Here is an 11,597-nt window from a genome sequence, read left to right on the forward strand (position 1 = left end):
TTCTCATTTTGTTCTCCCATATTTATTCATTTATACTATACATTTTTCTATGTTCAAGAGATATTTATATATATATATTTATATATGTATAGATATTTACAATTGACAGTATTGTCAAGTACATGAAACAAAAAATGGACGACACTCATTTTTCCATAATTCAGTGCCGTGCAATAGCACGATTGATTGAAAAACAAAAACAAGAAAATCATACGACGAGAAAATTGGAAAGTTCTTTAAAAAAAAAAAAACGCGATGACGTTTGGGCCTCGGGCTAGCGACACCTGGCACAGGTGGACTCAGGCCAACTTCAGTGAATGTTCCTCAAATCTTCAGGCAAATGCGCTTCGGGGGCGAGGCGGCTTCAGAAAAAATGAAAAGAAAAACCCCAAAAATAAAGTAGAACACGAAGACTAATACTAAACACGCACACGGTCAGCGGAGAGGAGGAGGAAGTGGCCACGAGCACGTTTAGCCATGCATTAGCATTAGCAGCACATTGGTCACATTAGCTTCTGTCGCTATCTGCATGCATCGAAACGGCTTGCGAAAAAGGAAAATACAAAATAAGCCTCATTTGCATAAAGCCAGTCAATTTTTCAAGTGCTTCAGTTTGAAACAATCCTCTCCAAGAATACAGTACGACTCCTTCTGGTCTGGGTGAGTTTTTGGAGGGGCGGGGGTCCGTCAAGGGTGCACCTTGAAGGAGAGCAGCTCCTCCGAGTGCATGTTGTTGAGCGATCGCAGCTCGGGCAGTTTGAGCAGCAGTTTGGTGAAGGTGGTGGCGGCTTCCTCGCCGTGGTTCTGCATCAGGAGTTGGCGCAGGGCCCGGATGAGCTTGTCCTGGAGGGCCTCCACCGCCGTCAGGTCCTGCAGTCCCGAACGGTCTGCGCGCAGGAAAGGGGGGGGGGGGAGTCAGTCATCGAATCGGAAACTATAGACCCTTTCATTGACTTGCGCCGGTCGGAAGACAGAGGAAAAGAAAGCCGCCGTTGCTGCTAACTGTCGTCATATTGCGTGTTTGTGTGACAGATTCAGAGAAAAAACAATGGTGCTCGTAAACACATTGAAGTGAAAAGATTGGACCTAGGCACTCATCAAAAACGCTTGGGTTTGCAGTGCACTCTCTCAGGTAGGGGAAATTAAACGTTTACATTTGTTGCTATTGAGTCCATGTTACTTATTATATCGGCACAATATCTTGTTTTTTCTTAGCTTTAGCGAACTGTTAGTGTGTAGCCTGAATGCCAACAGTAGTCTTGTTCAGGCCGCTTATGTCGAAATTGAAAACAGGCACGCGTTACAATCGTTGGCGTGCAATCAATTATATTATTAAATACATTTAATAATTAATGTATTTAAGGCAGTTAGCGCGTGTGCGGCACAGTTCTGAGGTCATGAGATCGAACCTCCTGTGTGGAGTTTGCATGTTCTCCCCGTGCTTGCCTGGGTTTCCTCCGGGCACTCCGGTTTCCTCCCACATTCCAAATTGTTAATTGTTTGGTTCAAATTGTCCCTAGGAATGAATAAGCGAGTGAGTTGTCTGTCTCTGTGTGCCCTGCGACTGGCTGGCAAGAAGTTCAGGGTGTTCCCTGCCCACTCCCCGAAGATAGCTGGGATGGGCGGTGCAGATAATGGATGGATGGATGAATGAATTAATGTATTTATTGTTTTTATTCAGGAGAAACAGAAACTAGGAAAATAACAAGATTCTTTGCCGATATAATAAGTAATAAGGACTTGATAGCAACAATCAAATGTCTATTTCCTCTTACCTAATATGAAGTCTATGCTGCAAACCCTAGTTTTTTTGATGAGTGCCCCGGTCCAATCTTTTCGCTGTAATGCATTTACCAATACTCTCTCCATTTCTTTGATTAGGAGTGTCAGCTGGGATTATGTAACTTATGATCACTAACGTTTTTTTCTCCAATCCTGGCACACAAACTCACAACATGACATTTTAACAAAAACTAGCAGAAATGAAAGCTGGGTTTCATCAGTGTGTTGAACAGCGTGGAGTATTCTTTTGCCTCCAGCTTCGACTGTGAGGTAGGTTATAAGCGGGTCAATAGTGGCCCCTCTACATACGAGCTACTATAGTTCCGAGAAATTTGGGATAAGAGATGTCTTAAGACATGACTTTCAAGCTTACCGGCAGAGACGAGCACGACGGCGGTGAATAGGCTCATCTCGTCGCGGTCCAACTTGAGCGCGGTGAGCTTCTCGCTAAAGTCGCACATGGACGCCAGCAGTTCTCCGGCCCCCAGGGCCCGAAGCGTGTCCACGCTGTAATGCTTGCCGCTCAGGAAGGTCACCGTGCGCTCCGCCATGTTGAAGAGCGTCGCAAAACGCACCATCAGCACCTGAGGCCACAAACGCACCGATTGACTCGGACTGCCGAGCTTGCCGATTTTGACGACGACGTCGGGAACGGGGGTGTACCTCGAAAGTGCCGGCCTTGAGCAGACCGACTTGGTCGTGCTCGAGGAGGTCCTTGAATCCCGGGATCCTCTTGGCAAACTCCACCACTTCGCGCACGGCCGGTGTGAAACTCATGGAGAATTCCTCCCAGATCTCCTGGCTGGGCTTGTTAGGGTCGACGTACGGCGACGTGTTCATGGGGCACACCTGACAAGGAAGAAGATTGCTTTTAACAACTACAAGTCAAGGTGAAATGGAGGAGGAAACAGACAATAATGACCATCGTAATTTCCGCACTATAAGTCGCACCTACCGAAATTAATCCCCATATATAAGGCGCATAGAATTAATACTACAGTAAGGTCTAGCAACAAAATAAAAAAATGTATTTGTGCATTGATTGATCAGTCAGAATGTCAATGGTCACGTATAAGATTGGATACAACAGGAATCAAATCCAGACTCTATCCACAAAATCTCTTAGGATACAGACAACAATTTGTTTCTTCAACACACTAGGTACCATTTTTTTTATATTATTAGGCCGGGCCACGAGAAATTGTTTGAATGCACAATATTGTAGACTGAATAAAGAAAAGGGGTTTGCAGGAAGTAATTCAGTCAATCTGAGCTGAAAGAAGAGAAAGGCGTAGTGGGAAGGAATTCTGTTTTCTCGAGAGATATAAATAAACTTAGCTTTTTTTTTTTAAACTTTTTATTTCTCACACACAATTCGCTTTCTGTTCTCTTATTTCTCTAACATACCTGACACTGTGACTAAAATTAATTTGATAATGTGATAAAATACGGTTCATGATGTGAAAATAATACTGAGGGTGGACTCACCAGGTGAGATCTGCCATTGGCAAATGGCTGCTTCTGAGGCTGCTGTGTTTCCATGGGACAGCTGGGTGCATTGGCGAGCTGCTGCTGCGGCGTGTGCTGGTTAAAGTGCGCGTACATATTGGGAGCATCCCGGTAAGCCGACATGGACACGTCATTGTCGTTTCTGTTCCAGCAGCTCCAGCTCTGCTGCGTGGATTCCACGCGGACTTTGGCGCCTCTCTCTTCCGACGACTGCGGCGCGCTCATCTCCGTCTGCCTGACCGCGGCGACCTCGTCCTCGCCGCTGTCTGAGCCGCAGGACGAGGAGGAGCTGGAGTTGGTGTCCATGGAGACCACTGACTCGGCGTCCCGCAGGGGACACTGCGGGGACGAGGGGTTGGAGTTGGACGGCGAGTCGGAGGAAGACGAGGACGAAGACGAGGAGGAGGAGGATGAGGAAGGCGAGGGGCTGGCGTCGGTGGGCAACGGCGGGCTCTGGTGGCCGTGCAGCATGCTGTGCAGCTGGCTGTTGTTGCTCATCATGTTGTTCATAGCGTTCTGCATTTCCAGCAGCATTCGCTGCTTCTCGCGCTTGGGGATGCGGCCGAATCGCACGGCTGAAGAGCCAAAGGAACATAACGTTAGATTTCTTTTCATCCAAAAAAAAAAAATTATGCTTTCACAAATAAAATGTCCTTTTAATTTGGTTTGGGATCTTTTTGACACTAGGCATATAAAACACTCAGTCTTTATTTGACAGATGCATAACTTGTCAACATGTACATTTTACCAGTCTTTTATATACATTTACCTCTACATTTAAAATTCTGTGTACGGTAGGACAATTTTGGTAGAGGATTTCTTTTTTTAAACTATTTTTAGTTGGATCAATCTGGTCTTGCCCATTTTGGCTCTACTCTGTATTACAATATTATTGTAGATTGCCAATATTGTTGCGGTATTCTACACAGTTTGTCTTGCAGTGAGTAAATAGGCGCCACGATGTCCTTTTGTAAGGTTTATAATGTTTAAATAGGGGGAATTGTAATTATAAATTAAGGGAGCAATTGGCTGAGGTTGTTAGGTATGCAGATGTGTATTTTTCTGAGTTGAAATATTCAAACTGTATTTTAGCCCTGCATAGTGATTTCTTTGTTTGACTTTGACTCCACCAAGTGACCACTCTGTAGTACTACAGCACTACGTCACCCATTTACTGAGAAATACTGTTAGTGCAAAAGGAAGCAGGAATAGCGGCTATCATCCATGACAACCTTTTGACATTAAAAAGGTGGAAGATGTTAACGCATACCCTATTTATACTCTATTAATAAAAACCCAAAACCTGTGCTCGTAAATTCTTTGTAACCGGAAGTGGCAAACTTTGACTAAAGCGTAAATCTAATGTGATCGTTAGAGCAGTTTATACCCGCACAAAAAATAGTCTTGAGTCAAGATTTTTGTTTTTTTAAGTTTGAAAAACAAACCAACGGTAGATTCTATTAAAAAGATAGAGCATCAAGCGTTTTTAAAGGAAGAAAAGTGGTAGTCTATCACATTAAGCTCTCCTTTATCCACAGCGACATCTACTGCCTCATTCTTGTCAGTGCACATCATTAAAATTCAACCCGTGACGTCATACTAGAGCATCACGCTTATCCATGCATGCTGTTGCCAGCTTTAATGGCACTGGAATCTTGTTTAGCCACGTCTACGTTTTAGGTGGTGGTGATTGTGGAGGACTTTTTGTTGTTTGAATTTGAAAAACACGGGATATCATTTTAAAGTGGAGGAAAAACTGTAGTTTAATGCATAAAACCGTATTGTTTGGTGTGTACTGACCATCGCGAGACATCCCGACGGCCAAGCACTTCTTAAAACGACACTGCTGGCATCGGTTCCTGTTGATCCTCATAATGGTGCAGTTCTCCATCTTGAGGCACTTTTTGTATTGAATGTTCTGCTGGATGCTCCGGCGGAAGAAACCCTGTGCAAGCACAAAATTCAGCTTGTTTTAATGACATGGTTCAGAAGAGTTACTTCAGGTTCTCATTTTGTTCAGGCCAACATTTCTTTAGGACGTATTTAAGGACAGAGTTGGGAGGGTTACGTCTGAAATGTAATCCGATTCCGTTACGAGTTATTGGTTGAAAAATGTAATCAGTGATGTGATCCGAATACTATAATATTGAAGTAATGAAACTGGATTATTTTGGATTCCTACAAAACCAAATATGCTTATAAAAGACAAAACAAATCTTATCTCTCTCGTGTCATTAAAATTATGACACAATGTGACTATCGGTGCACTATGCATACGGAATATAGTAATCCTGCAAAAAAACATTTTGTTTGAACTAAATGTATCAGGAGTTACCGGATACCAATGATATTTTTTTGTATAATGACTAAGTAACTCGGATACATTTATTCCGTTACTCCCCCAACCAGTTTAAGGATGTTTTTTTTCCTTTTCTCACCTTGCATCCTTCGCATGCGTGGACGCCGTAATGGAAGCCTGAGGCGACGTCCCCACATACTTTGCACAGCAGCACCATGCCGTTAATTTCTACAAAACACAAAAGACGATATTTTAATTAAATTGCGTAACGTGACTCGGATTCGATAATATTTAAGGGGGATTTTTCCGTACTGGTAATGCTGCTCTTTGCGGAGGTAGATGAGCGTCCAGCTTTCTCCACAGCGTTTCCTGCTCTGGGTCCGCTCTTGGTAGGTGGCGCGATATCCACGACCATGCCGACCGCCCTGCTGGGTAGCGAAGGGCGAGGAGGGGTGGGTGGCGTGGACAGGAAGCCGCCCCCCGCGCCGCCGTTGCTGGGGCTTGTGCTCATGCACGACTCCGGGCTGGAGGCGGCGCCCGAGGAAATGTAGGCGATGACTCCGCCTGGGGAGAGGACATGGGGAGGTGTTAGCAAAAGGTGACAAACATATGGGACGTTACATATCAGATGGATAGTGGGTGTTAATGACTTAATGAAGCCCTTATGAGACTTTAATTTACATTATAACTCTGGGAGCAATACCGTATAAAATTTTGATCTTCCTGAAAAGTTTGCATTTTGGATATTCTCAAAAATGCAGCCGAACACATTGCATTTTTTCTTAAACTTGCCTGACATTCTTGAAAATGTTATCTTATTTAATAGAATCATTCGAACCGAAATCTGGCCCTTGGGTGTCAGAAACTACAACAACCATGTAAGAAGGTAAGGCATAAAACTAATAAGTGCTAAACTTGCTCTTGTTCTACCTTTTAGCATGTCAAGAAGTTAGCGGAGAGCAGGGCAGACAACTCTGAAAAGTTGCCTGCCCAGCCATAAAGTTGCCTCCCCCATTTTTCACAACTTGAAACACAATAAGAGGACTAATAGCAAAAAAAAAAAAACGTTGTTGCAAAGTATAAAGGATTGATAATCAGAATATATAACAGAGCAACGCTTTAAAATTAAGTTGATTATAAATCTACTTATAACATTCACTGCATGTATATGACATCGCTGTTTTCCATCTGCCATCAGGATGTACCTGTATTTCCGAATCTTCATTCCTGCAATGTTTGCGTTGCGTCGTCTGCTACAAGCCACGTGAACTCCTCTTTCCACGATACTTTTAATGTACCTTTACGTTTTGTAGCGTCATAAATTTTGTTAACTTCTTTTGAATCTTTCTTCTGGGGCTGAGGTTTTAGCTTGATTCCTAACCACCCCTCTATTTTTCTCGTGTTCTTTGCGCGCCTACTTTGTTAAATGATATGCAAATGCACAACCTTATAACGCTCAGGAAAGTCCAGAAGCACAAAGTTATTCGATGCAGACTTCTCATTGACCGCAGAGTATGCAAATTTCCAAACCAACCAAAATTTCCAAACCGAAGAAATATTTGGAAATCAAATTAGAGCAAATGTTTGTTTTGAAAAAAAATCTTTCTTCTTTTTTCCTTGAAAAAGTTGTCGGCCACCTGGGTGGAGAAGTTTTATAAGTTGTACGCCCGACGTAAAAGATGCACGCCCTGGGCGTCCGGGCAGACGTTATTTCGGACACTGCTTTAAGACATTTTGATAGGAGGGTTTGGGCTGAAATCTAACTTGGGAAAAAAAATTATTATACTTCAGCTTTCTTCTGAGTCGTATTTTAAAGTTGTCGATTTTCATTTAATTATTGGATGAACAGAAAGGATAAAATCTGCAAAAAATATAAGTCTTTTGCTGCCAATGAGCATCAGTTTCAATAAACTCCCTGTTTGTACCTTTAAAATGTAAAGCCTTTGATTACTGAATGGAATGGGTGTGTGCGCGCACATGTGTTTTTTGTGCGACCTGCTTTATCACCTCCAGCCGGCTGGTTGGATAACACGTGTTACGTAAGAAGCCATGTGCATGTATGCATGTGAATGCGTTTCATGGAAGCAGACTTCATGTTCAGGCTAGGTCACTAAAGCAGAGGAGCACGGGATGCCCGAAAAGAACACGTCTGCAAACCCATCCCACGACTGCTATGCGGACGAGAATGACAATGACACATTTCCTGGACAGGGCCCGGCGATGCTTTTTAGGAACACCATTTGTTACCTTTTTTCTTAATAGATTCTGTTCTTCATTTGTTTTGCATAATTGTTCCAAAAAATTCAACTTATTTGTTTGTGTGACTCGTTTTTGCATTAGTCGGTAGGGTGTTTAATAATAAAAGTTCCCTCTAAATGAGCCTCGTGTTTTGTAAAAACAATACAAATTTTTTTATCTATGATAGTCCATATATTTTTGCCTATTAAAATTAATATTGTTTCGCCTTCTAAAAAATGAACTTTTGAGTGTGTGACTTGTTTAAAGGGAAAGTGTGTATTGTTTTGTCTTTATTTTGATCCTTTTATTTCCTTCTGAGTTTGTATTTTGCCTGTTTTTCTTTTACCTGTTTTCTTTCTTATTGTATTCTTTTTATTTTTTCACATTTTCTTTTTTCTCTTCATTAAAAAAAGAAAGAAAAATGTTGCATTTTTGTCAGTTAGTCTTTGTTTTGTATCCTCCTTTGTGCTTCATAAAACCTCACGATTCAGTGACATCTACTGGTCAAATATTAAATTGTCCCTTTAACTACCTTTGCATGACTTAGAGGGGCATTTTTACAATAGAGTATCCAGTGACACAATCTTGTTTTTGGTCTATTTTATCATTATCTTACTTCTTCATTTCCCCTTTCTTTTGTATGTATTTACTTTCTTTTTTTATTGCTATTCTCCTTTTTTTAACCATTTTCTGATGGTCATTTTCCTTTTTGTTCCTTTCCCACTTTCCTCAATCCATTTCCTCTTTTTCTCTTTCCCCTTTTATTTATTTCTGAATTTCTTTTTGTCCCACTATCTCCCCTTGTCATTTTTCTGCCCTTACTTTGAAAAGGGTTGGACATGGTTGCAGTTTGGTCACTTTGGATATACTCGTTTTTCTATTTTACCCTTTTACTTTCCCTTTTATTCTTCATTTTGTGAATTTATTTTTATTTCCCGTTTATACTTCTTTCCTTCTTTTTCCTTCCTTTTCTGTTTTTACCTTTCTATGCGAATAGTTGGGCAGAAAAAAAAAACTGTGGCCACTGACTCTGTAATTATAATTTTTACTTGAGCTTCTTGCACTCATTTTCAGTTGCAACTCAGTGCAGCGACATCAAGTCGCCACACACTGTCCCTTTAAATAGCAGACATGTAAACATAGTGCAAGCGATCGTTTTTATCACTGTTTTTTCCCCTCAATTTTCTTGCACACGTAAGTCGATTACCTAACACGCACCGTGACTGCCGTGTTTCTATGCCCACGCACACGTGTCGCGCGCGTCCTGGCGAGTGGGTGGCCGCCTGCAGAAATGTGGGTCATCCGGACTCACGTGTACCTCACACCAGAATCCACGCTCGGATTATGCAATGCGCCGCGTCATCGAATCCCAACCAGCCAATCAGAACGAGGGAAAGCCCAGACAAACGTCGTCTACGTCACGCCCACCGTGCAGACGACAGCCAATCGGAGCCCGATAGAGAAAAGCGTGTACACAGAGGCACATGGCTAGGCTACCTTGTCCATGTGAGCCCTGCTGAGGAAGTAGAACACGGTTGTTGTGTCGAGTGAATGGAGACCCCTAACCCACATTTCGACGCCAAAACGCGAATACTCGACTTTTATTGCTAAAATAATAGGTTTCAAAGTCCTTTCGAGACCCAAAAATGCTTAAAATTAGGTTTTACGGTCGAGGGAAGGAGTGTTGTCAGTGAATGAAACCAGGCGGTTTTAACACATTTTTACGACAGTTATTTTACAACATGTTCACCATTTTAAGCTCTTAAGACGTTATATTCAATTTAAAAGAAAATGACGTTTATATTAAACCCTCGAAAAAGCGGATAATATCGAGTTTAAAGCCCCGCAATACACAAGAGCCAGATATGTGAGTTATTTTGTTTGCTCTTTTAAAAAAAAATGTCACTTTAAAAAAACAAGCAAGGTAAATAAGAGAATGTTATGGAGTTTTCGCCTACTTACCAGGTTTGGCAGGTCCGACGTCCTCGGGCATGTCGAAGCGAGGGAAGAAAGACGCTGAAAAATCGACTTTAAAAACAGTAACTTGAGTGGAAAATGGCGACCGAAGCGTTTCAACGGGTCATGTACGCTTCCCAGTCCCGCTCCGGTGACTCGAGGCTTGTGTATGAGAGGTAAAGGAGAGTTTGAGGGAGGGTTGGCAATGGAAAATAGCGAGCAAGGGTCCCCCCGCCCTCCCTCCGAGACTTCTCCGGCTTGTTGCGATACAAGAACTGAATGTTCCTCTGCGGCCGTCCGCCGCTCGTGGGCTGACCCGTCGGCCCATGTGACCGGGCTAGGAGCCTCTCCGCCCGTGGCCACGCCCTCGGCCACGCCCACCTGACGGCCCGGCCGCAGCCACTTTAACCCAGTGACACACTTTCGGGGCAACGGGAGTGGGCGGAGCTAAAGCGACGCCGGTGACGTAACGGGCCCGGTCCATGCGCCGCGCTCACGTTGCAGCCGCAGAATGCAGCGTGACGCCATGCGTGGCTCGTTCGCGCATGCGCAGAAGAGGGCGCTCGTGTCAGAGGCGGTGGTGGCCTCAGCCAACCTCATATTCTTTTATCTTTTTTTGGAAAACATGAAACGATACAAAACGCGTCGAATAAAACAGAACAGAATCGAACTCATGTTTATTTTATAGCCCTTAATCACAAGAGGTCTCATAGACTTACAGACGACAAGCTATTATTTACACCAGCGGTGTCAAACTCATTTTAACTCGGGGGCCACACGATAGAACAAACATTCTGTCGGGGGGCGGACAAGTAGATTAAAGAGGAAGAAGAAGAGAGATAAAGAAATAAGAGAAAGAGGGAGGGAAAAGGAGAGATGGCGGGACAAAGAAATAAAAAGAGAGGGGGGGAGAGAGCGTGAAAAACAAAAGATAAAAAAGTCGTGAGAGAGGGGGGAAAAGAAAGGGAGAGGAAGAAAGAAATCCAAAGAGAAATAGAAAGACAGAAGGGGAGAAAAGAAAGCACGGAGGGTGGGAAGACAGAAAGAGAAAAGAGAGAAAAGGAAAAAAGGAAGTTAGAACAAAAGAGGTTAAAAGACACAGAGACAAAGAGACAAAGAGCAACAAAGGAAGAGAAAAAGAGAGAGACAAAGAGTGAAAGAGACAAAGTGGGAGAAAAGGGGTGTAAAAGAAGAGAGAGAGAGGAAAAGAAAAACAAATACAAGTACAGTGTCTTTGTAAGAGGCACCTTTCTTTGGCAACGTCAAGTTGACATATTTCAACCTGCAGCTTGTTGTTCTCTTGCGCTTCTCTGAGTGTTGTCTCGCGGGCCAGATTCAATCCCTAAGCGGGCCAGATCAGGCTCGCGGGCCGCCTGTGATTTACACCATCCCCTGATCTAAAACTACTTGAGGGAAAGGAAAAATGCAAAACCTCAGCATGAGGAAAATGAAGAAACCTTGAGAAGCACATGAGGTTGTCCCCCTTTCAGGATGACCAGGCCAAATTGGATGTTGCAGTACACAGACATGAAACATAGGTACTTCGTACAATATAAAATATAAGTGTTTTAAGCCTAGATTTAAAAAGTTCCACTGTGTTTGCAGATCGAATCTCAGAGGGCAGAGCATTCCACAGCACCGAAGTCCAAGTGGAGAAGACTCTTGAACCTGTGGTTCTCTAGAATAGAATAGAATAGAATAGAAGTTAGTTTTTTTTTATAGTCCTTAATCACAAGAAGTTTCAAAGGGCAGTAAAACCACAGACTATTACAGACTATTAAGACACCATCCCCTGATCTAAAACCTACATGAG

The 11,597-nt window shown here is 43.0% G+C and overlaps 1 protein-coding gene across 2 annotated transcripts; it reads right to left on the bottom strand.

Annotated features, from left to right (window-relative positions):
- On the bottom strand, window positions 1–10,116 carry nr1d2a (nuclear receptor subfamily 1, group D, member 2a). Of its 2 annotated transcripts, none has more exons than XM_088327496.1 (8): window positions 9,791–10,116; window positions 5,903–6,154; window positions 5,730–5,818; window positions 5,092–5,236; window positions 3,271–3,866; window positions 2,446–2,631; window positions 2,156–2,366; window positions 1–887 (listed from the first exon to the last, which is right to left on the bottom strand). In XM_088327496.1, the coding sequence occupies exons 1-8, from the start codon at window positions 9,819–9,821 to the stop codon at window positions 688–690; spliced, it is 1,710 nt and encodes a 569-aa protein (XP_088183622.1). In that variant the 5' UTR covers window positions 9,822–10,116; the 3' UTR covers window positions 1–687. The 2 variants fall into 2 exon arrangements, with proteins under 2 accessions (XP_088183622.1, XP_088183623.1); XM_088327497.1 differs by lacking the exon at window positions 9,791–10,116 and adding an exon at window positions 9,047–9,181.
- Between the last annotated feature and the right edge of the window lie 1,481 nt (window positions 10,117–11,597).

Source organism: Urocampus carinirostris, chromosome 2 (assembly GCF_059441175.1).
Source record: "Urocampus carinirostris isolate Australia breed hairy pipefish chromosome 2, RoL_Ucar_1.0, whole genome shotgun sequence".
NCBI lineage: Eukaryota > Metazoa > Chordata > Actinopteri > Syngnathiformes > Syngnathidae > Urocampus > Urocampus carinirostris.